Genomic DNA, 25,814 nt, shown 5'->3' on the forward strand with positions numbered 1-25,814 from the left:
CCTTCCATGATAAATAAATCCTTAGAAAAATGGACTTAAAGGAGAACTTCCTGAACCTGAAAAAGAGCATCTACAAAAACCCTACAGTGAACACGATACTTAATGGGAAAAGACTGAAAACTTTCCCCCTAAGATCAGAAACAAAGCAAGCATGCCTGTCCTCACCACTATTGTTCAATGTAGTATATATAGTGCTAGAAGTTCTAGTTAATGCAACAAGGTAAGAAAAGCAAATTAAAGCATACGAATCAGAAAGGAAGAAATAAAACTAACCTTATTTGTAGATGACATGAGTGTATACATAGAAAATCCCAAGGAATCTCCAGAAATAATCCCTTAGAACCAATCAGTGAGTTCAGCAAGCTCACAGGATACAAGATAAACATACAGAATTCAATTGTATTTCTCTATATTAGCAATAAGTGCATGGGCACCGAAATTGAGAACACAGTCCTATTTATAATCACTCAGAAAGTGCGCAGGGTAAATCTAACAAAACATGTACAGGACATATACACTGAAAAACTACATAATGATGATGAAGTAAATCAAAGAATTCTAAGTAAGTGGAGAGACATACTGTCCTCGTGAATTGGAAGAATCAGCATAGCAATGTTATAAATTCTCCTCAAATTGATATGCAAACATAATGCAATTCCTATCAAAACCCCAGCAAGTTTTTTTTTTTGTAGACGTAGACAATTTTATACTAAAATGTATACAGAAAGGCAAAGAAACAATTTTGAAAAAGAACGAAAGGGAAGGAATCAATTTTATTTCAAGACTTATAGCCACAGTAGTCAAGGAAGATAGATAAGTAGATAAATGGAACACAACAGAGAACCCAGAAATATGCCCAACTGATTTTTGACAAAGGTCAAAAGCAATGGAGAAAAGATAGCCTTTTCAACAGATGGTGTTGGAACAATTAGATATCTATGGGTAAAAATAACAACTTCATCCTAAGTGCCATAGTAAAAAGTAGACAAGGTCTAACCATTCTTCGAAGTGGCTGTGCCAATTTACACACCCACTAGACCTGCCTGAGGGTCCCCAGTGCTCCACATCCTGGCATATTCTTGGGAGTTTCAGTCTTTGTAATTTTAGACAGGAAAGTACTAAAGGAACTTACTTCCCCCAAAATGAGATCGTAAGCCAAGACACAAGAGAAGAAGGGATCTAACAAAGGAAAGAGAATTCGAGGTGATAAAAGAAAAATGTCCCAGCATGTACATGACTAGTGTAGACAGACCACTTATAGATTGACAAGTCCAGATTAAAGCAGGACAGAGAGGCTCCATGGAACTGTCTCTAAGAAGAAAATAAAGCTGACAGAACATCTGATGAGTAGGATTACACTCAGGGTATATTTTCAGTTCTCTTGGGGAGATTGGGGGTGAATTAGAGACAAGCACATAGAACACTAAACAAGCAATAAAACAAAAACAGTTAAGACTTTAGAATAAAAGACAAAGATCATATATAGTACATGGTTTATTTGACTATGTGGTTTGCACATATTTTCTCACGGTCGATAGTTTGTCTTTCATTCTTGTAACGGGTCATTTGTAGCACAAAAGTCAATTTTTGCTCATTATATTTTTGGTGTTACTCCAAGAACTCTTTGCCTAGCCTTAGATCCTAAGGATTTTCTCCAGTGTTTTTTTTTCTAAAGATCGTATAAGTGGGGTTTTTTTACATTTAAATTAAATTAAAATTAAAATACATTAAAATTAAATTAAACCCCAGCCACAGCACAACAGAGTTGGTCACAGTAAATTGCTGGGATGTGCATTTACTCATGTGGGTGATGATTGGTCTTGGGCATTACCTGAGGCACTAGGTACTTACTGTAGCTTAAATAGATTTTCCCTGATTATAGAATCTTAATTCTTCAGTTGGAAAAAATCGTTGTGTGCTCTGTAGCAAGTACTGGGCTGTGGCTTTGAATTCAGAGCAGGCATACTTTAACAAGTATCTAGCGTGAGACACCATTTCAAATTTATTATGCAGACTTGGCGGTGGGTGCCTTGAGAATCTTGTTTCAGGCCTTTCTGTTCCATTGAAGGAGACTTACCTAGACCTGTCTGCTCCCCGCAAATTATCTCCTCCTTCCTCTTCCAGCGTTAGGTTGTTTTATCCCCACAGAGTGCGATGTGATAAGCTATTTACATGAGTGTAGCTAGTGGACCATTCAGTGTGCTGCCTCTTTCCAGGGATCTGTTCATGCCAAACAGGCTGCACCTCATGTTGTTCAGCCAGGGCGGCAGGCAGCAATGGAGAGATTGGGAGAGAGAGCCGTTCCCAGCCAGCACTGTTGTTAAGTTCTGCGTGCATCTGTGAATAAGACAGACCCAGATCCTTCGGTTACACTCTGATGGGCGGAACAGAAGATAAACAGAATGAGTCCATCTCAGGGCATGTGAGAAGGTGGTAAATGCTATGGTCAGGGGAGAGAGCAGAGGAGAGTGAGGGGGATCCAGGGTGGGGTGGAGGGAGGGAGGGAATAGGGAAAGGCAAAAGTGGGACATCAGGGGGAATAGAGTGGATCTCTGGGGAAAGAGTTTCTACAGTTTAAGTGCTTGACATTAAGCTTTTGATTGTCAAGGTATTCATTTCAAAGACCTCCATCTCAAATAAACACATTGCCCAGAGTTACAAGCCACACAACAAATAAGGAGCCAGGCTGCCCCAGCCATGAAGTTTCCCTCCCCGCTGGGCGACCCAGATAACTGACCTCTTGAGTTATCCTGCTTTTCCCTTCCCATGCCCTAATTCCTGCTCTTAGGGTTTAAACTCACCAATAAAGAACAAACCCGTGAAGCCCTAAACACCCCACCCTGGACCACAGTAAAGGCAGAGCCCCAGGCCCCCTCTACCTTCACCCCCTATCATGACATCACTACATGGCCCTGGGTATGCTGTGTCCCCTCCAGGAACTGCAGCCAATAAGCTTTGTTTTGTCAAAGTTCCCTGACAGTTGTTGCTGAGGAGTGTTTTGCAATCATTTCAAGAACCACGGGGCTGGTCTAGCCACAAGTGTCTGTGGGGAGCTCATCACAGGTAGCATGGGTCCAGGTGAGTGCCTCCAGGCATTCCTGATCAATAGCATCACTATCAGTAGGCTGAGACCACCACAAAACAGTTCCCATTGCAAGAGCAATGACTGACTTCTCAGTCCTTCTTCATTTCATGGCATCTCTAGTTGGAGGAGAACCTGTCTGAGGGGTCTGTTAGGGAACAAAGTCCCCACAGCCTCAGCCCAGCCCTGGCCAGCCAGCAGGAAGGGGCCTTGCCCAAAGCACACATCTGGTGTGTGGGATTGAGGGGCCCAATCCCAGCTGTCCCTGAGTTCTGTGTGTTCTGTGGGTTAGCAGGACAGGCTGCCTCATACAAAGGGGGGACTTGTACTGAACGACCTGGCCCTGCACACCTCCTGTGCACCTCCACTGTGGAATGTTGTTATGGGTGATAGTGTTGTTAGGGCTCCCTCAGCTGGACTCCATGCTCAGGGTGGACTTCAACTCCGGAGACTGGAGGCATCACTAAAAGCATTAAAAGCAAAAGCAACCTTCCCGACCCCCGGCCCATAGGTGAGGTGGCGGAGGCTCTTGGCAGTGGTTGGTGCGGGTATGGCTCTCCTCCTGCTGGCCTCCACCCTCAGTTCTCCTCCTCCAGTCTGTCAGTCATCATTTTAGATCAAATTAAAAGAGCAGAAATTGAAGCATAAAGTAGGTAAAGGATAAATTAACTGGAGGTTTAAAAGATGAAAATTTGGCCCTGGACAATACCCTTGACCTATGGCTGTCCCTTTTTATTTCACTTCCCTGGAAGTCTGTGTTAGTGAGCGGTTGGGTGTGTAGGTGACAGCAGCTAGGCGTGGAGGACTCAGCCAGCAATGGGAACAAGTCAGTGAGGGTGGGTGCCTAGGGCTGTGAGTTGCAGAAGGCAGTGACTTCTCATTTCTGCAGGCTGGCGATGCCCGGTCCACTTCAGGCTGCAGGGGGGTGGGGGGGCAGGCGTGCTCTGAGGGTTTCCTCCTGGGCTCCAAGCTTTCAAAACACTTGAATTGCATTTTTTCCTTCCCTGGTTTTTAATTTTCCAAGACATGTTTATTTACACAGCATTTATTGAAATGCCACACCTTACACATTGTGAATCCTGTGACTGTAACATGTGGTGGTTGCCCTCGGGGAGCACACAGGACATAAATAACTACAGCTAGATAAAATAAGTCTCCAGCAGATCTGGGGGCGGAGTGCGCTGCCCAGAGAAGAAGCAAGCAGCTCCGGAGAGGGAAAACCAGACAAGGCCTCAAGGATGACATGGGAGTTGGGTCTTGACAGATGAGTAGGAGTTTGATAGGCCATGACATTATAGTCAGGAAATTGCTGACCCTGGGAGCAGAACATCCCAAGACACAGAGCTATGATAACATGTCTCCATACATAACTCAATAGGAGTAGCATTCTGTTCATTTCCTTTTGTTTTTAGTGTTTATTTTTAATTTATTTTTGAGAGAGAGAGAGAGCAGGAGAGAGGCAGAGAGAGAAAGAGTGACAGAATCCCAAGCAGGCTCTGCAATGTCAGCACACAGCCCGATGCAGGGCTCGAACTCACAAACCATGAGATCATAACCTGAGCCAAAATCAAGAGGAGTCGGACACTCAACTGACTGAGCCACCCAGGAGCCCTTCTGTTCATTTACTTTAATCTCTTTCTGTGACTCCTCTGTAACTGTCTGTTACTATCGCTTAGGTTTCTTCAAGCTTATTTTTTTCTTTTTCATTAATTGCTTTGAAAATCGGAATTTGAAGTTATTCCTCCTGGTGTGTGTGTGTGTGTGTGTGTGTGTGTGTGTGTGTGTGTGTGTTTCCATGGCTTTTGTCAAGATAAATCATTTGGCTTTATTACTTAAAGAAAACTGAACCAGGGTGCTCTGAACTGAGGCATTTTCACGTGATCTTAATTGTGTAGCTCAAGTGTACCCGCCAGGGCAGAATGCCGTTTTAATTGTGAGATCTGTCTGTGTTCCTCTGTCTAGATTAAGTTTGACAGTGTCGGGGTGTGTGTCTGCTGTGAAATGCAGCACCAGTCATCCGGCTGCAGCAACCTTGGGGAGACGCTGAAGCTGAATCCGCTGCAGGAGGACTGCAACGCCGTGAGGCTGACGTTGAAGGTGATGGCCAAGGGCACTGCTTATTCATGCATTCCATCCCATGCATTTACAGACGTTTTAGGAGGGCTTTACTCATGTATCTATTCCTTCCACTTCTTAATTCATCTCTGTAGCTGAAATGCAAGAGGGAATATCTTTCCGGAGAACATTTTATAGGATTATAGATTTTCACTTTAAAGGTGTTGCTTTCTGGATCTCGTTTTCCATTTTTACCATTTCACTTTCCTGCCTCTGACATATGTGGAGTAGGATATGAATGGTTGAAACAGGTCTTTACAAATGTGGATGTGATGCATTCTACTGCTTTTCTAACATTTTTGCTGGTACACCATCAGGGAACAGATGGGCATTTATTTTGCCTTTTTAAAAGATATTTGGAGAAAGACATTTTACAATTTCCCACAGCAATCTATTCTTGTGTACAGCATCTGATTTTTTTAAATGACATGGAAAATTGTTTATATTATTCCTTTCTTTTTCTTCCTGCAAGTTTTTTTTTCTCCTGAAAACCAAAATTGGCTGCTTAAAAATGCATATGAACAATGAACCCAGTTCTTCTCTTTTCCCTGGGTGAAAATGTGCTAAAACTTTTCTAAAAGGATGCAGCAAGGTCAAAGGAATGCTTTATGGTGATAAAATTGTATTTACAGTATGTAGGGAGCTCTAGAGTATGTCCATAGGGAACACAGTATGTGGGGAACTGGAGACTCGAAGAGTCACCCTGGAATCGGGGGAGAAAGGAGCAAAGTGTTGCCCTCTGGAATTGAGTACCTGGGTGTCATTCCAAATGCTGGCAACAATGACCTGTTGGTCTGGGCGAGCTCCCTATTAGTCCAGGACGCTGTGAAAACATGTGGCAAATGGGCAGTGACATAAGAGAGATAGGAAATGTGCCTAAAGTACAGGGTGGGACTGACTTCCTCTCGCAGAGTGGTTCCAGCAGCCCTCCAGAGTAACAGATCCAGGAGGCTCAGAGGAACACAGACTGCAGCACTCAAGGGCCTGTCCTCTTATGTGCAAGGTGGTTCTTGCCACCTCACGTTGCATATAACCATGGTTTCTCTCACTATGGGCTTGCATAGTGGTGGGTCAGTGTCTGAGACCCACCGTGGCCTTTCACAGCCCTCCTGGAATGGGGACATGGGCAGCTAGTGCTCACTCTGAGATCTCATTCTGACAACTCCTAAGTCACCTCCTGACTTTTTCTTTCTGTATTTAAAAAAAAAAAAAAACAAAAACAGGGGCGCCTGGGTGGCTCAGTCGGTTGAGCATCCGACTCTTGATTTCAGCTCAGATCACGATCTCACAGTTCATGGGATGGAGCCCTGCTTCAGGCTGTGTGCTGACCATGCAGGGCCTCCTTGGGATTCTGTCTCCCTCTCTCTCTCTCTCTCTGCCCTTCCCTGGCTGGCACTCTCTGTCTGTCCCTCAAACTAAATAAACATTTTTTTAACTTAAAAAAAAATTTTTTAATTAAAAGAAATTTTTAAAGGGTATTTCTTGCTGCCTATAATAAGACAATAGGTAATTATAATTAAATTACAGTGCAGTCACTGCCCCCTGGAAGAGTGGACAAATTCCCCAGGGAATCTCGCAGTCTGGAGGCCACATGGGTGTGTGCATGCAGTTAAATAGCTATGTCATGTCCCACTCAGTTGATGGGCTAGAGGTATTTGGTCTGAAGTCCCAAGACCTTGGAGTCCTTTATGACACGTGTACTCAGTGGGACCCTCCCAGGACCTGTCTTCTTGACTCTCTATCCCCTGAGGAGTGGCTGTGGCCTGAAAGATGGTGCTGGAACCACAGTGCTCCCTCTAAGAAGGCCCAGGCTGGGCTGACAAGCCTGCAGTCTCACCCTTTCCCAGTGCCCCTGGCTCTGGTGCCCTGATGAGGAAACCACTTGGGAGGGGATAACTACAATGAAACAAAGTGAAGAGACCTAAACAGTTCAAGTCAGTGCAGGGGAGTCTTCTCAAACGGCTCATCCCCATGGGTGTTCAAATTGCCCAAGACAATGGTGAGAGCTGAAGGCCTGAGAAAGACTACACCAAACTTCTGAATAAATTTGTTTTAAAAAACTTCTCCGGATGTAGGAACTGTCAGAGCTGGTGGCATGAGGCTCAGAATAAGGAGGATTTATGATTGAAAAAGAGGGAGCAGTGAGCAGCCTGCCCCCCAGCTGAGGGCCGGTAATGAGATCAATGGCCTTGAGTGTATAGGGTGGGGAGCTGAGTTTCATCTGGAATCTAGTAGATGAAAGACACTTGGAAGGGAGGGTCTGTTTACTGCTGTCCTCTAGCTTTGTTATTTTCCCAAATCATTTTGGCTATCCTAGTTCCTCTGCATTTCCGTGTAAATTTTGGAATCAGCTTATCAGTTTCTCCAAAAATCCTGCTGGGGTTTTGACTGGGTGGCATTCACTCTGTATCTCAGTTTGGAGAGAATCGACATATTCGTGATATAGCTCTCCATTTACTTAGGTCTTTAAACATTTTTTTTAATGTTTATTTTTTATTTTTTGAGAGACAAAGAGAGACAGAGTGTGAACCAGGGAGAGGCAGAGAGAGAGGGACACACAGAATCCAAAGCAGACTCCAGGCTCTGAGCTGTCAGCACAGATCCCAACATGGGGCTCAAACCCTCAAACCATGAGCTCATGACCTGAGCTGAAGTCGGACGCTTAACCAACTGAGCCACCCAGGCACCCCAGTTCTTTTTATATTCTACTAGTGTTATACAGTGTTTGAGATATTGATCTTAACATATTTTCTTTAGTATTTTTGCTTATGGTATTTCATGTTTGTTAGTGCTCTTTTAATGGTACTTAAAAGATTTTTAACCATCTCTTGTTCATTGCTAGTATATAGAAATTTGATTTTTGTTACTGATCTTGCATCCTGTAATCTTGTTAAACTCACTTAATAGTTCTGGTAGCTCCTTTATAGATTCTTTTGGATCTTCTCTGTAGGCAGTCATGTGAAATGCAATGAGAGGCAATTTTACATCTTCCTTTCCAGTCTGAATACCTCTTCCTTCCTTCCTTCCTTCCTTCCTTCCTTCCTTCCTTCCTTCCTTCCTTCCTTCCTTCCTTCTTCCTTTCTTCTTTCTTTCTTTCTTTCTTTCTTTCTTTCTTTCTTTCTTTCTTTCTTTCTTTCTTTCTTTCTTTCTTTCTTTCTTTCTTTCTTTTCTTTCACCTCACTGCAGTATTGGATAGACATGGTGAGAGCATACATCCTTGCTTTCCTGATTTTAGGAACTAAATATAGTGTTAGCTCTAAGTTTTTCTATAGATGCCCATTATCAGGTTGTAGAAGTTATCCCCAGTTTTCCTAGTTTCCTGAGAGTTCTTTTTATCATGGATGGATGTTGGATTTATCCATCTTTTTCTGCATCGACTTAATGTTCATGTACTTTTTCTTGTTTGGTCTGCTAACATGGTGAATAACACTGATTGACTTTTGACAGTGAACCAGCCTTGCATCCCCAACATAAACCACACTGGGCCATTTTCTCCTCAGCTCTGCTGAGTCTGTTGATGCCTCAGAGACATCCTTCATGTCTGTGATTGTGCCTTTCCATTTGATTCTTCCATATAGCCTCTGTCTCTATGCTGAATTACCTACATGACCCTACACACTGCTCACCTTTTCACTAAAGCATCTGTCCCAAGTGAACACATGCTCATGTTTCTCAACATGGAGATTCCCATGTCCTTAGAATTTGGGTTGGTTGGTTGCCGTGTGACCTCAGCTGTCTGATGGATTCCAATTAAGTTGTGAATTTGCAGAGTGTCCAGCGTTTGGTCATTTAAATGGTAGGGGCAATGCTCTTTTTAGCTTTCTGCATCATTATCCATAATTGAATATTGAATATTGCTACAGAGAAAGACCTTAAAGTCAGCCTAATGCTTTCTCCCTTTTGGTCATGTGGTGGTCATTAATTCTGTTTAAAAATACTTCTAGCTCTCCAGCTTCCCTCAATGTGGTAAGATCGTACTTCCTAGTCTCCTTGTGGTTGTTCAGTGCCATGTGAGCAAAACTTCTATGTATCACTTCCAAGCCTGAGTATCCAGCGCTCTCTTTCCCTCTGGCATGGTAATAGGCAAGTTATAGATGGGGGCTGCACCATTAGTCTAGGTACTACAATGGGTAGAGCCCCCATAACTCACCCACATTTACTCACATTGGACATTTTAGCATGAGTGAGAACTAAACTTGTTGTTTTAACCCACTGAGATTTGGGGGATACTTGTTACCACAGCATAACCTAGCCCATCCTAGCTGATATAAGGCATCATTTTTTGTTTTTTGTTTTTGTCTTTTGTTTTTTCTTGGTTTTCTTTTTCTTTTCTTTTCTTTTTTGGTATAGGTGTCAGTAATACTTTTAAATTATCAAGTCCATTCACTTCACTGTGATACATCTTGATATTGATCAACCTTTCTCAAATTTCTTATGGTACCATGTACCCTTTGCACAGTGAGTTTTCATCTTGCTTTATTTCAGCAAAGTTTTCTTAAAGTATAAATCTGAATTTTTCTCTGTTGTCTTTGTTTTAGGATAGCTGAATCTCTTGGACTGCTTTTATCCATCCTTCCTATCATCCCCCCCCAATTGTTTTCATTCTTCCTTTTCCAACTCGTTTTGCTCAGTTTCTCTTAAGGCTCTCTTCCCACCTTGTTTTCTGCAGTGAATATTATCTTTGTGCTCTGCTTTTGATGCGATCTTGAGCTCTGGGCAGGCCACTTCTCAAGTCTTTGCTTCTCTATCACTTTTTCCTTACTTATTCCGTGAGCACTTGTGTCTTTGCTTTTAGCCCTTGGATTACAGCAACCTTCTCTGTTTGCTCCCAGTTGTCACCACAGATGTCTCTAGCTGGTTAATTACAGTGGAATTTTCAATGTGTTTCATATCTTTCTTAGATCTTTTCTGATGTGTATGGATACTTCAAAGCACAAAAGCCTATTCCTAACCTATATCAAGCATTGTGCTCTATTTAAATAGGCTTTAGCATAATGAAGATTTTATACTTCCTTCTCATAAATATAGGTACTCCTTCCTCTGAGATTCTTCTAGATCTAAGTGCCCCGTTCTCTAGTTTTCTTATAATTGCTGGTGCAGTCATTTTTAATGTGATCATTACTCTTAAAGTCATTCAAGCCACGCTGTGTTGGATGACACCCCTGCAGTAAAAGGCTTTGCAGCAGGCACCTGGTGTTTCTTCTCCGCATTAAAACTCTCAGAACACACAAGGGTGGTAGGAAAGAAAGGCACTCTTGTAACAAGGAACAAATTTCTGTGGGGCCCCTTCCTGTAGCCTACAGATGTTCTTAACCCTTAGCCAAAGGAAATGCAAAAGGGGGATATTATTTTCATTAGTTTCCCTTGCTCGAATTTTTTTGGCCAGCAATTGGAGCAGGTTCACTGGTCTCTTAATAGTTCTAGCTATCTGATTAGTAATACTTCATGCCTAAATTTCCATATTAAATTATGGATTATCCATACTTTGTATCTAATGAATTCAGTTTGTGCTGGGGAAATCTCATGTAATTGGTTTAGGAATCAAAGCACCTTTGATTTTAGTTGTGTTTGAGTTAGCTGATAGGGACTTAATGAGATTGGTCTAACTACTCACTTACCATTATGCCACCCTCCTTCCCCCTCCCCCGCTACTACCCACCAATACCAGAAAGTTGTACAGGCACAATCTGTCATCAGGGAAAATGAACAGAAACCAGTCTTCTTCCTGGCTAATGAAGAATATATTTGGAATCCAGAAAATGACGCAGACACTGCTTCGCTCACCCCTAAGATTGTTTTCTATGGCTTGGAGGCCTGGAAGCCCTCTGTCCCTTGGTCTCTTTCCTGCCCTTCCTGACCACCCCTACTCCTGGATTCTCTTGTTCTTCAGCAGAGAACCCCCGGGGGCACACAAGCCTCTCGGTTAGGGTATTGATTGCCTCTTAACAGGTAATACCTCATGTCCTACCAAAGTTTACTGCTCCACCCTGATAGGAGTGAGGGCAGGGCAAAGGACAGAGGCACAGAGGAGACCTAGAACTCCATTGTGCCATGCAGGGATCCCAGGATTGCAGAACCAGAGTCATGGACCGTCCTGTTGTCCAGCAGCCTATTGTGTGGGTAGAGTGAGGTCAGATGGCTCTGCAGGGGTCCCTGAACAAGTCCAGTGTTGGGCAGCACTCCTCAGAGGGTCTAGTTCTCCAAGACTCAAGTTTCGGCTCCCTGATGACAGGACCTGGCTGTGGACATCACATTATGAATAATCTGTAAAAAGGGCCTGAAATTTAGGATTTCAGAAGCTATTTTTCCAAAGCATTAGACAATGGTGGGCAATTTTACCTAAAGATGAAGTCTACACAGATCCCCTCTCCTGATAAAATAATATCAAGGCTTTTGTAAGATAAGATGATAAAATAAATGATAAAGGATGTTTTAGTAGTGTAATGTTTGCCTTTGCCAAGCCAAACCCAGCACAAGATTGTGACATATTTCCTGATCAGTATTAACAGAATTTTTAAAAGGTTACAAAATTCAGAATTGTTAACTGGTAGAATATGCTTCATCATATGCTGATATGATATCCATCCCAGCTTTAATTCTTTCCTAGATCCCAGAATGTCATTATGGTTTTATTATAATGATATAATTCTAATTCAGAACAGAGTTAAAAATCTATTTCTTGCTTCATCTATCTGGATTTAATTTATTGAGCCATAGGAAACCAAATTACCCAAAGAAACATTATCAATGGACAAGGAGATAAAAGTTTCCCAAGAAATCAGTTATTGAATTTATGTGCTTTCTTGTCTTATCTTACAGATGGTTTATCTTTGTCTCTAAAAACGTAAAAAAAAAATGGGGGGTGGAGAGGGTGACAAGATAATTTCAAAAAAAAAAAACCTAGGGACTTGGAAAATGGACTCATCATTTAGTATCTAATCTTCAGTAAGTTCTTAACCATGCTAAAGAAATAAAAATGATTCTGAGGATAAGTGAATGGTCAACATTTTGTGACAAAAGTCACAGCATGGACTGGCATTGTGCAACACCACACACACACACACACACACACACACACACCTGCTAAATGTGATGTTTCCATTTTGGAACTGGGCAGCTACATAGAGTAAGGCAGATGTATCATATCTCTGTATAGCTTTCTTCTCACCTCTGGACTTTTTTAAAGTTTGTTTACTTATTTATTTTGAGAGCAGAGAGAGAGAGAGAGAGTGTACAAGCTGGGGAGGGACAGAGAAAGGAGACAGAATCCCAAGCAGGCTCCATGCCATCAGGGCAGAGCCCATTGTGGGGCTCAAACTCATGAACCATGAAATCCTGACCTGAGCCAAGATGAAGAGTCAGACGCTTAACTGACTGAGGCACCCAGGTGCTCCTCTCACCTCTGGATTCTTAAGGGAAACACTAATGAGTCCCTCTGGCCAGGTGGGATCCTCTCAGAGATGAGGTACTATCACACTTAAACTAGCAACCATGGGACCCATGCAAGGGAATGTCTAGAAATAGTGAGTTCTCCTGGCCACTGAATACAACTCATGTCATGATGTCCCTGAGTGGCATGTTCTGTCCCCTCCAACACCACTGGAAGCCTGCCTTGCCACCCTCCGATCTGGTGGCATCACTTTCTGTGCACAGCTGTAATACCGAGTCTGGTGGGACATCTGCAGTTACAGATCCATTTAGCATCAGTACAATTAAATGCCCTTTGGAATAATCCTATGGATCAGAGGTTCCACCCAAGAGGGCTGTGACTGATCTGTACCTGCTGAGTTAAAACAAGGTCCAGGATACTCAGCATTTGAGGTAGAAGTATTTTGAGTGATATTCACAGAAGTCCCCTCCCAGGCAGGTGGCCTTGCTGGACTGGTTCCCTCGCAGTGTCTCTTGGCACTTGTAGCCCCACTCAGGACTGGTGGATGGGCTTGCAGGTGCACCCATACCTCCCCATGCAGTCAGTTAAATGAAGGCCCAGGCATGGAGAATGCAGGCCCCAGAGGGGCTCGCTCACTGCTGGGGAGCAAGACACTTTCAGTGGTGCCAGTCCCTTGCCTTTGTCCCTCCCTTCAGTGGTTTTCCCCCAAAGTCTCCTCTTTCTGGGGAAAGTACATGGCATTTCAGGGAGATGCCTCATGCAGAGCCCTGGCATCTCATGCTCTTAACCTCCCTGCTCCAGAACCCACCTTCTGCACAAGCCCAACATCCCTCTCCAAGGTCACTACACAACCTGATATTTTCCCTGAACCCAGCCACCCCTCAGGGAGGCTTGGCAGGGCACCCCAGTTCTCCAGCCCAGGCATTGTCACCTTGGGCTTGCTTGTCCAGCTTCTACTCCCACCAAGCCTGCTGTCTGGCCTCAGTTGGACTCCACTGTGCAACACCACCCTTCTCCCTGTCCTTGAGACATATTCACCATCTCAAGGACACAGGGGCCAGTGCTCAGGCCTCCTGCACTCACTTTTCCTAGCTCCTCTCTGGCTGGTTGGCCCATACTCCCTGGATGGTGTGTGCTCTCTCCCTGACTGCACCCTGACCAGCAAGACCCGCAGACCTTGCCACGAACCCTGTGCCTTATGCCTTAAACTCATGGTCACCAGCCTCATCCAGCAGTCTGTGCTGCTCAGCACTTCTCCCGTCTTCCTACTCTGGCCATCTCATTGCTCAGCTCTGAAATCTCCTCAGTATTAGTCAGGGTTCGCCAAAGTAACAGAACCAGTGAGATGTGTGAAGCAGTACACTCACATGCACGCACGCATGCACACGTATACTATACACACAGACACACGTATACACGCTATATGTATATTTATATATGTATATATAGACACACATATATAAACACAGAGACAGAGAGATACCTTAAGGAATTGGCTCATGTGATTATGGAGGCTGACAAGTCCAAAATTGCAGGGTAAGCCAGCAGCCTGGAGACCCAGGGAAGGGCCATCACTGCAGTTCAGGTCTGTAGGCCATCAGTCTGTGGAATTTCTTCTTGCTCTGGAGAGGTCAGTCTTTCATTCTCTTTATGCCTTCAACCGATTAGATGAGGCCCACCAACATATTGGAAGGCAGTCTGCTCTACTCTGAGTCCGCTGATGTAAATGTTAGTCTCCTCTAAGAACACCCTCGTAAAAAAATCCAGAATGTTTGATCTCGTATCCAAACACTACTCCAACCAAGTTCACACATAAAATTAACTATCACATCCTCCTCCACCCTGGTCCAAGTACATTTTCTGTCCCCTGCATCACACCATCATACATCGATGTTAAAATTGCACAACTGATTGCGTCACCACTTGCTTTTAGGGCAAAGCTCTAAATCTTGAGCGTGTCTTACACAGTCATTATCTCCTCTCTGGCTTCAGTTTTTGTGACATTCTTGCCTCTCTCCTTCCCTGCAGTCACACTAGCTTCCTTTAGCCTCCAGGACACCCCTCAGGGGTCTCTCTGCACCATAGTCTTGGCCACAATGCTCTCTGGTCCAGAACATTCCTCCTCCTCATTTTGGTGAGCTTATTCCTCCCCACCCTTCATCTTTCACCTTCCCCCTCAGACTAGCCCTGGCCATCCTTGTGCTAAATTCTCATAAGTCCTTGTACTTTATTTTCCCATGAAGCTATCACAGATTGTAGCTATGCATTTGTGTAATTTCTTTATTAATACCTGCCCCCTCTCCAGACTATAAGCTCAGTGAAGGCAGAATGGTATCTTTGCCTTACTGTGGCTTCCAGAGAAGGACATGGCATGACCAGCATTCTGTAAATGTTTCTGAAATCAATGAGTTTTTCATTCATTCATTCATTCAGGAAGGTTTGTTTAAATATTTTATTTTTTTTAATGTTTTTTTTTTTGAGAGAGAGGTGGGGGAGGGGCAGAAAGAGAGGGAGACAGAGAATCTGAAGCAGGCTTCAGGCTCCAAGCTGTGAGCACAGAGCCCAACATGGGGCTCGAACTCAGGAACAGCGAGATCATGACCTGAGCCAAAGTCAGACACCCAACCAACTGAGCCACCCAGGTGCCCCAAAGTGGTTTTTTTTTGACGTTTATTTATTTTGGAGGGAGAGGGGAACAGAGGATCCAAAGTGGGCTCTGTGCTGACAGCAGAGAGCCTGATTGATACAGGGCTCAAACCCACGAACTGTGAGATCATGCCCTGAGCTGAACCAATTGCCCTGAGATCATGCCATGGCTTAACCGAGCCACCCAGGCACCCCCTCATTCAGGGAGTTTTTTAAGCATCTTTTTTTTCATGCCTGAGTTGGACATCAGATGTGCAGAAATAAATAAAAGGTAGATTCTTCCCACCAGGTCTAATGGGGAAAAAGTCACAAGCACAATAGCAATTTCAGTGCACTGTCTTATTTCCACTGTGAGAGGAAATAAAAATATTAAATTATAAAAGAATTTTCAATCCTCCACCCTGTCCTAAGGGAGGGCCATTATTTTGCTGAGTGGCCTGATGGATAAAGTGTTAGGTATACACAGGAGATGGAGGTGGGTTAGCTATAAGGACAGAATTGGTGGCACCTGGGAAACTGAGGGAGTAGGAAGATAGGAAAAATATTTTGGATTCTGTCACTGAATGATCCCAAGCACACCCAGCTCTAGGTGCAGTGATAATGTGACCACAGGCCCCACCTAACCCTAACTGAAATAACTGAATGTCTATAAAAATAGATGTATTCGTTCTCCAGAAAGACAGAATCAGCAGGATAGCTACAGTTATAGGTATAGACATAAATACAGATATATGGAGATTTATTATAAGAAATGGAGACCAAGATGTCCCATGGTCTGTCATCTGCCAGCTGAAGTACCAGGAAAGCCCCTGGTAAAATTCAGTCCGAGTCCAACGGCCTAAGAATCGGTGGGGAGGGGGGATGGCGATGGTGTAAGCTGTGGGCTGAGTTTGAAAGCTCAAGAAGCAGGTGCACCAGAATCCAAGAGCAGGAGGAGTGGAGAGAGAGAATTCCTCCTTTCTCCCCATATTTGTTCTATGCGGGCCATCAGTGGATTCGATGATGCCCATCCACATAGGTAAGGATTATCTTCTCTACTGAGTCTACTGATTCAAATGCTTCTGTCTTCTGGAGACACCCTCACAGACACTAGAAATAATGTTTTACCAGCTTTCTGGGCATCCCTTAACCCAGTCAAGTGGGCACATAAAATTAACCATCACGATAGGGAAAAGCCTGCATCACAGTGGACATTAAGGGTATCAACCCATCCTTTTTAGAAAGTTCCAGAATTTTTTGCCAGGTATATTGCGTGCAAGACCAAAACAAAGACAGATAGGGGGGCACAGCTCACAACTGAGCTTACAAACTCACCTCTGTGTGATCTTCCTGGAGGTCACTGGAAGCCATCTTCCACACTTTAGGAATGTGCCCTAATTTTTTTTAATATTTATTTATTTATTTATTTATTTATTTATTTATTTATTTATTTTGAGAGAGAGAGAGAGAGAGAGAGAGAGCAGGGGAGGGGCAGAGAGAGAGAGAGGGAGAGAATCCCAAGCAGGCTTTGCATTTTCAGCATGGAGCCAAATGTGGGGCTCAAACTCACGAACCATGAGATCATAACCTAAGCCAAAACCAAGAGTCAGATGCTTAACCAACTGAACACCCAGGAGCCCCAGAATGTGCCCTAATTTTGAAGAGCCAGGACTGATAGGTGAGGTGGTTGGTGGGACAGATGTGGAAGCAACAGTGGTGACAAGGGGTATTTTAGACCCTCACCATCTCCATAGGCTGCGCTCCCATTGTTTGAAATGGACAACAGACATTTTTAAGGTCTGATGCAATGTGCTTTGTAAACACAGCTTCAGGATCCCACCACCACCCAATTCCACCTAGATTACTGCCCTTGAGCCTCCATCATGTAGATGTTCTGGAATCACCACCAAGGGATGTGCTTGCTGCCTTTGGAGTCCTTTGGCTGTTGTGGTGAAAGCAGGATTACAGGCAGCCTCTTAGGGAGACACCAGGACTGGGGTCCTATGCCACACAGGTGGATACCTCTCCACCCCCCACACTGGGACCCAGAGTCCTTGGCACATTCAGATAAGGAACCACAAAGAGTTATTGGCCCAGTTCCTTCCTCTGTCTGCTACAGGATTGCTTCAGTGCCAGCACAGCCTGGATTTAAAGATCTGAGGGGAGCATTCTGACAAGGGCGAGCAACACACTGTCTGGGACAGTCGCAGCACAAGTAATAATAGACAACCTTTTCACTCGCAAGAGTGTCCCAGTCACTCTGGTGTCCAAACAAAATCAAGGACTACAGGAGGAACACTATTGCTTTGTCTGGGGGCAAACAGACTGGTGGAAATGCTAAGGATTGATATAAATGAACGGGAGGAGACCGCGTGGGGACCACTGTTGGAGATGAGAGGCTATTTCTAACGCCTTTAGTTATTTCCAGGGCTCTAAATTAATATAGGGATGCTCGGAGGAGGAGGGTGTGAAGAGGAAAATAAGCAGTATGGGAAATTTTTCAATATAATTCAATGATGAGGCCATTTGAAGGAATGCACAAAAATGGCAAAAGGGAACATGAATGCACAAAAGTACTTATAACGAAGGAAGGAGCCAGATGCAACTTTTGAGTTCAGGACGTAAGTTCACCGTCTCGATTGTGGTTCTGGCTACACAGGTGTATGTGTGTGTCGAAACTCATCACATTGTCCATTTAAAAATATGTGCACTTTATCGTATGTCAGTTACACCTTAATGCATCTGTTAAATGTCTTTGTGACAGGTTAAGCGAGTAGGGGAAGACGAAAAGGATTAAAGCAAAGACAGGGAAGGTAGAGACGGGATGATGCAGGAATTCAAAGATGAGTTCAGGGCATTTGACTTGATCCAGAAATCAATAAGCAACTGGTTGCCGAAACTTGGGGAAGAAATGACATAATCCTGGCAGGGCTGAACAAAAATGTGTTTGAGCCACAGTGGAAATGGGCGAGTTGACAGGGGTCACAGGACAGAGTGCATTTGACTTAGGAGCAGAGGGGAGGAGAAGGAAACCGCTCAGCAGAGGAATAATGTATAATAGTTTACATTGGGCCCCAGTAGGGCTTTTCTGGGTGGTCATCCTCTGTGAACTAGTTTGCAGTCTGTTTAGATCTACCACACTGTTGTTTTTTTTTTTCTACACATTGTCCCAGCTCCAGTGAGGTCTTAAAAGGCAGACTTTATCATTTACATTTCAGAGACGAGAAAATGGCTCCAGAGTATGCAGGGACTGAGCTGTGGTCTCCTAACTGGTGGTGGATCCAGATTTCTGTCTTTCATGCCCAGTCTGGTGCTTCCTCCCCCACCACCACCATGATCTGGTCAGGAGGAGGCGGACACAGAGCAGCAACAGGCACAGGGTCATTTCTGTTCAAACAGAGATGCCCTAGGCAGACCCTGCACTGTTCTTCTGCAGGCACAGGAACTGACCCCTCTGCCTTGCAAACATTAGGAGCAAGTTCAACATATTGGAACATCTGAGAATAATGTAGCGAATACCATCCAGACAGGCCCAATCTTATTCGATTTACAAAATTTGCTTCTAATATTTCTAAAAATAAGACATATGTTATTATATATTATTACAAACCCAGCTGAGTGACCCCGCCCCAGCTATGGCTCCCCACTCTCTCTGTCTGAAATTAGAAGGTGCCCAGGGTTAGTTTTGCCATTCCCATACACGTTCCCATACTTCACAAACATTGTAGCCGAAATGTGACATAATCAGTACCATAAGCAGTTTTCTGTCTTCACCCACCATCATGATGTTTATCCATGTGGATATATGTAGCTTTAATTCTGTCTCGTCAACTTCTGCATAGGTTTGTAAAACCCTAATATTCTGCAACTCACTTATCCAGTTCATGTTAACGGACATTAATATGTTTTCAGGTTTTCGCTGTCACAACAGTAATAGAATGGAAGTCACGCTCTCATCAACGTGCGCTCATGGGCTAGATTTCCTCTAGCATGCATACTGTAAGGGTGCAGGGATGTGCACCTGCGCTTTTACAGGACATTTCCTATTTCCTTGCAAAGAAATTGCACCTGCCTACTCTTACGTCCGACGGAGGAGATGTCTTTGCTCGGTCCATGTCCTTGCCAAGAATTCTTGACATTCAGACTTTTTATATGATCATTTCCTATTTGTATTTTTCACCAGTGAACTGCCTGTTTTGTCTGTTTGCCTGTTGGGTTATTTGTCTTTTGTTCCAAATGGTACCCTTAGTCATAAAAACCTTGCATGCAGTCTGTGACTTGTCATTTCGTTATGTTTTGGATGGCATTTGTCAGAAGTTTTCAGTTTGAATGCAGTCAAATTCTTTTCTAAATGATGTGTCCTTTTTGTGTTGCATTTAAGAATTATTTTCCCCTCTGGCACAGAAAAACTCTGATTCTCCCAGGATAAAATATAATACAGTTCAGGGATGCCTGGGTGACTGAGTCGGTTGAGCATCTGACTTCGGCTCCAGTCATGATCTTATGGTTCATGAATTTGGGCCCCACATTGGCGTTTGCTTGTCTCACTGCAGAGCCTGCTTTGGATCATCTGTCCCTCTCTCTCTCCATTCCTCCCTGTTTGCACTGAGTCTTTCTCTCAAAACTAAATAAATATTAAAATTCTTTTTAATGTATAGTACAACTGTATTATGTATTGTATATATTGTGTCATTGTAAGTACTTATTTGAATATTTAAAGTATCAGTTTAAAATCAGTGAAATTTGGGGGTGCCTGGGTGGCTCAGTGGGTTAAGCATCTGACTTCGGCTCAGGTCATGATCTCACGGTTTGTGAGTTCAAGCCCTATGTTGCACTCTGTGCTGACAACCTAGAGCCTGCTTCAGATTCTGTGTCTCCCTCCCTCTCTACCCCTCCCTTACTTGTGCTCTCTCTGTCTCTCAAAAACAAATAAACATTATAAATAAATAAATAAATACATAAATAAATAAATAAAATCAATGAAATTTGGGTGCCCTGGTGGCTTAGTTGGCTAAGCATCCAACTCCTTGGCTCAGGTCATGATCTCATGATTAGGGTGTTTGAGCCCTGCTTTAGGCTCCTGTCAGATGGTGCGAAACCTCCTTAGGATTCTCTCTCTCATCCTCTCTCTCTGCCCCTCCCCCATTCGCACTGTCTCTCCTCTTTCTCTCTCTCTCTCAAAATAAATAAACTTGGGGTGCCTGGGTGGCTCAGTTGGTTAAGCGTGCGACTTTGGCTCAGGTCATGATCTCATGGTTTGTGGGTTTGAGGCCTGTGTCGGGCTCTGTATTGATGGCTCAGAGCCTGGGGCCTGCTTCGGATTCTGTCTCATTCTCTCTCTGCCCCCCTCTCCCAACCTTGCTCCCTGTCTCTCTCTGTGTCTCTCAAAAATAAATAAATGCAATAAATAAATAAATAAATAAATAAATAAATAAATAAATAAACAAACTTTTAAAAAATAGAATTATTTTTCCCTCTGGAGGTCATATAAATATCCTATTTTTTTTTCCTGTAAGTTTTGAAACTTGGCTTTTCACATTTATTTAATTCATTAATCCACTGGGGTTTAATGATGCATTTGTTATGAGATATGGATCTAATTTTATTTTTTACATATAATCATCAGTTACTACAGCACCAGCCTGTGCCATTTATTTGTATGGTCATATGTCAAGTTTCTATATTCAAAGACATCTATTTCTGAGGTTTCTTTTCTTTTTCATTGGTGTATGGCTTGCCTCTTTGTCAATACCACATCGTATTAAGTGCTCTTTATTAGTCTTATATCTGGTAGAATAAGCCCCCACTTTGTTCTTCAAAATTGTCTGGGCTATTTTTGGTCCTTTGTCTGCCTTCCCTTTCCTCTCACCACCCCCCGATACAAAAAAAAAAAAAGGTTCATAACTGCATTGCATTTTTAGGTTAATTAGGTCAGAATGGTCATTTTTACATATCTCTCCATTTATTTAGCTTTCTGTTATGTTTTTCAATAAAAATTATATAAATTTCAGTATACAGTCTTGATAATCTATTGTTACATATGTTCCTAGATGTCATATAGTTTTGTTGCTGTTGGAAAAGGAGAAAATTTTTAAATTACATTTTCTGATTTTTGGATTAAAAAATGTAATGCTTATTTATATTTGAGAGAGAGAGAGACATATGCAAGCAGGGGTGGGGCAGAGAGAAACGGAAACAGAATCTGAAACACATCCAGGCTCTGAGCTGTCAGCAAAGAGCCACACTCAAGGCTCCAACTCACCAGCTGCAAGATCATGACCTGAGCCAAAGTCGTTCGCTTAACTGACTGAGCCACCCATGGGCCCCTCTGATTTTTAGATTTTTATATAGAGAAATCCATGTGCTTTTTTGTTCATTGATCTCACATCCAGTTACTTCTCACTCCATTTGCTCCAGAAGTTTGCCTGTTTGGTATTGTTTGGTATTTTCTATTTAGAAGGTTATATTGTTTGGGAATAACTTTGCTTCTTCCTTTCCAATCTTTACATTTATTACTGATTTTTCTTATTTTTTCTTGTCTTCCTGAACTGGCAAGGACTTCTGGTACATTGTTTTAAAGTTTTAATTTTAATCACCTGGTGCTCATCCTGACATGTGCACTCCTTAATCCCCATCCCTTGTTTCACTCATACCTCCTCTGGTAATTATCAGTTTGGTCTCTAGAATTGAGTCTGTTTCTTGGTTTGCCTCTCTCTCTTTTTTCCCCTTTGCTAATTTGTTTTGTTTCTTATATTCCACATGTGGGTGAAATTAAATGGTATTTGTCTTTCTCTCACTGACTTATTTCACTTAGCATTATACGCTGTAACTCCATCCATGTCATTGCAAATGGCAATATTTCATTTTTTATGGCTGAATAATATTCCATTGTATGTATATACTATGTCTTCTGTATCCATTCATCAGCTGATGGACATGTGGGCTGCTTCCATATTTTGGCTATTGTAAATAATGCTTCTGTAAATGAGGTGTATTTATCCCTTTGAATTAGTGTTTTTGTATTCTTTGGGCAAATATTCAGTGGTGCAATTGCTGGTTTATAGGGTAGTTAGTTCTATTTTTCACTTTTTGAGGAACCTCTATACTGTTTTCCAGAGTGGCTGCACCACATGGCATTCCTACCAACAGTGCAAGAGGGTTCCCCTTTGTCCACACCCTCACCAACACCTGTTGTTTCCTGTGTTGTTGATTTTAGCTATTCTGACAGGTGTAAGATGATATATCATTGTAGTTTTAATTCGCATTTCCCTGATGATGAGTGATGTAGAGCATCTTTTCATGTGTCTGTTGGCCATCTGTGTGTCTTCTTTGGAAAAATGTCTATTCATGTCTTCTGCCCATTTCTTAATTGGATTGTTTATTGGGTATTGAGTTTTGTAAGTTCTTTATTTATTTTGGATAATAACCCTTTATCAGCTATGTCATTTGCAAAATTTTTCTCCTATCCTATAGGTTGTCTTTTAGTTTTGTTGATTGTTTCCTTCATTGTGCAGAAGCTTTTTATTTTGATGTAGCCCCAGTAGTTTATATTTGCTTTTGTTTCCCTTGCCTCTGGAAAAATGTCTAGTAAGAAGTTACTATGGCCCATGTCAAATAGGTTGCTGCCTGTGTTCTCCTCTAGGATTTTGATGGTTTTCTGTGTCACATTTAGGTCTTTACTTCATTTTGAATTTATTTTTGTGTATGGTGTAAGCAAGCGGTCCAGTTTCATTCTTTTGCGTGTTGCTGTCCAGTTTTCCCAACACTGTGTGTTGAAGAGACTGTCTCTTTCCAATTGGATATCCTTTCCTGCTTTGTTGAAGATTAATTGACCATTTAATTATGGGTTTATTTCTGGGTTTTCTATTTTATTCTCTTTATCTATGTGTCTATTTTTGCACCAGTACCATACTGTTTTGATTACTACAGCTTTGTAATATAACTTGAAGAAGTCTGAAATTGTGATGCCTCCATCTTTGCTTTTTAAAGATTGCTTTAGCTATTTGCAGTCTTATGCTTCCATACATATTTTATAATTTTGTTCTAGTTCTGTGAAAAATGCTATTGGTATTTTGATAAGGATTCCATTAAATATATAGATTTCTTTGGGTAGTATAGACATTTTAACAATATTTGTTCTTTCAGTCCATGAGCATGGTATGTCTTTCCATTTCTTTATGTCATCTTTAATTTCTTTCATCAGTGTTTTATAGTTTTCAGAGTACACACCTCTTTGATTAGGTTTATTCCTAGGTATCTTATTATTTTTGGTGCAATGGTAAATGGGATTGTTTTCTTAATTTCTTTTTCTGATGCTTCATTATTGGCGTATAGAAATGCAATAGATTTCTGTACAGTGATTTTGTATCCTGTGACTTTACTGAATTTATTTATCAGTTCTAGCAGTTTTTTCGTGGAATCTGTCAGGTTTTCTATTTATAATATCATGTAATCTGCAAATAGTGAAAATTTAACTTCTTCCTTACCAATTTGGATGCCTATTCTTTCTTTTTGTTGTCTGCTTGTTGAGACTAAGACTTCCAGTACTGTGCTGAATAAAAGTGGTAAGAGTGGACATCCTTGCCTTGTTCCTGACCTTAGGGGAAAAGCTCTTAGTTTTTCCCCATTGAGTATGATGTTAGCTGTGAGTTTTTCATACATGGGCTTAATTATGTTGAAGTATGTTCCCTCTTGACCTGCTTTGTTGAGGGCTTTTTATCATGAATGGATGTTGTACTTTGTAAGATGTTTTTTCTGCATCTGTTGAAATGATTGTGTGGTTCTTAAACTTCCTCTTATTAATGTGATGTATTCTTGCATGTTGTTGAGTGGAGATTGAGGCAGCAGGCATCCTTGTCTTCTTGCTTTACAAAGCAAAGCATTAGGGCTCCCAGTATAAGGTGTCTCTAGTTTTGACAGACTCCTGGTGAAGTCAGTGTATCCCTTCCTTGCCAGCTGAGTAACATGTCAGTGAAGTTACCCTGCAGTTCCATTCTCCTGTCATGCAAGGAATAAACTGTCATTTTGGTACACGGGGAAAAAATGATCCTCCACGAAATCAACAGTGACACGCAAGTGATGAATGACTCATGGGGATCTCCTAGGGAGTGAGGACACATCCCAGATCTCAGGGCCAGTGCCTATAACCAAGTCATATCTACAGATGTCTTCATTCAGGAAATCGCAATCTTAACAAGTTCTCATTTGCAGATTTTTCTTGAAGGGTTATGACTGTCTTATTTTTCCATTGAAAATAATGCCTGAAATAAGGTCTGCTACATTTTCTGAATCCTGAATATTTCCCCATTCATCTAAATGAGTGACATTTTCTTCCTTTCTTTTCTTCTTTCTTTCTTTCTTTCTTTCTTTCTTTCTTTCTTTCTCTCTCTCTCTCTTTCTTTCTTTCTTTCTTTTTTTCTTTCTTTCTTTCCTTCCTTCCTTCTTTTCCTTCCTTCCTTCCTTCCTTCCTTCCTTCCTTCCTTCCTTCCTTCTGGCTGTCAAGAGATTAAAATATTTTTTTATAGTTTCTGTATTTATTTTGAGAGAGACAGTGAGCATGAGTGGGGGAGGGGCAGAGAGAGAGAATCCCAAGCAGGCTCCACACTATCAGCATGGAGCCCAACGTGGGGCTTGAATTCAGAAACTGTGAGATCACGACCTGAACTGGTCAGACACTTAACTGACTAAGCCACCCAGGCACCCTGGCTATCAAGAGATTAACTTTAACTATAGAGCTTTCATTTATAAATACTTGTAATCAATTTTTTTGTACTTGCTAAGTAAGAGATTCCAACACATTTTAAAGCAACTAAAAATTTAATTAGCATTAGAAAGTAATGCAAATGTGGGTCATTATTATAAGTGTTAAATACCTGGAAATGCTTCATAATGTTCATAGGTGAGTTCACAGCTACCTAAGAGTTGACCTGTGGAGATGTTGGTCTCTCCAAGGATGTCCCCATGGCGATGAGGCAGAGAGGAGGATGGAGAGAGCAGCAGGACAGGGAAGCAGCATAGATTTTGTTCAGCAGCCTGCAGGCATCCTTTGCAGACTTTAAACTGGTAGGGACAGGAAAAGGTACCCAGGAGGCTCTTGGAGGGACAGGAACAGGTGCCAAGGAGGCTCTCAGAGGGGGCACTGCAGATGGCAGGAGAGGACCCTGGGGAATTGGGAGGCCCCCAGCAGTCTGAGGACAGGATGAAGGCTCTGCTGAGGGACAGGCAGAGGACAGATTCTGGGGACCTTGCTAGACACCATGGAAGATTTGGACGTGGGGGTGCAGGACAAGTGGAATCAAGGATGACTCTAGGATTTTAGCTCCACCAACAGCACAGATAGCATTTTGGTTAAGCGAGAATAAGGGATGTTGTAGAAAGGCAAGGGGGCCTGTGTTCCTCTTATCCTCTCCACTCCCCCTATTCCTTCTCCCCCCACAGACTCTGTGGTGCCTTGGTAATGGGGTGCCTACTTGTTTCCTCTCTCCTCCCCACTGCCCTGCACCTGTTGAGACCTCACTGCCCTTCCCTGAGGATGTGGCCCTCTGTGTACTTACCGTGATGTAGGACCTTATGTGTCCAGAGCCCCTCATCTTCTGACCTCCC

At 42.7% G+C, this 25,814-nt stretch overlaps 1 protein-coding gene across 2 annotated transcripts in view; it reads left to right on the forward strand.

The window, feature by feature from the left end:
• Positions 1-25,814, forward strand: part of FAM189A1 (family with sequence similarity 189 member A1) — a 451,690-nt gene that overhangs the window by 371,052 nt on the left and 54,824 nt on the right. The window contains exon 4 of one of the 2 annotated variants that reach the window (XM_023255006.2): positions 5,045-5,179. The exons of the other annotated variant lie outside the window; for it this stretch is intronic. Within the exon in view, the coding sequence (XP_023110774.1) occupies positions 5,045-5,179 (135 nt within the window). The remainder of the gene's footprint in view (positions 1-5,044; positions 5,180-25,814) is intronic. 2 annotated transcript variants of the gene reach the window in all.

The sequence above is a fragment of the Felis catus genome, chromosome B3, assembly GCF_018350175.1.
Source record: "Felis catus isolate Fca126 chromosome B3, F.catus_Fca126_mat1.0, whole genome shotgun sequence".
Taxonomy (NCBI): domain Eukaryota; kingdom Metazoa; phylum Chordata; class Mammalia; order Carnivora; family Felidae; genus Felis; species Felis catus.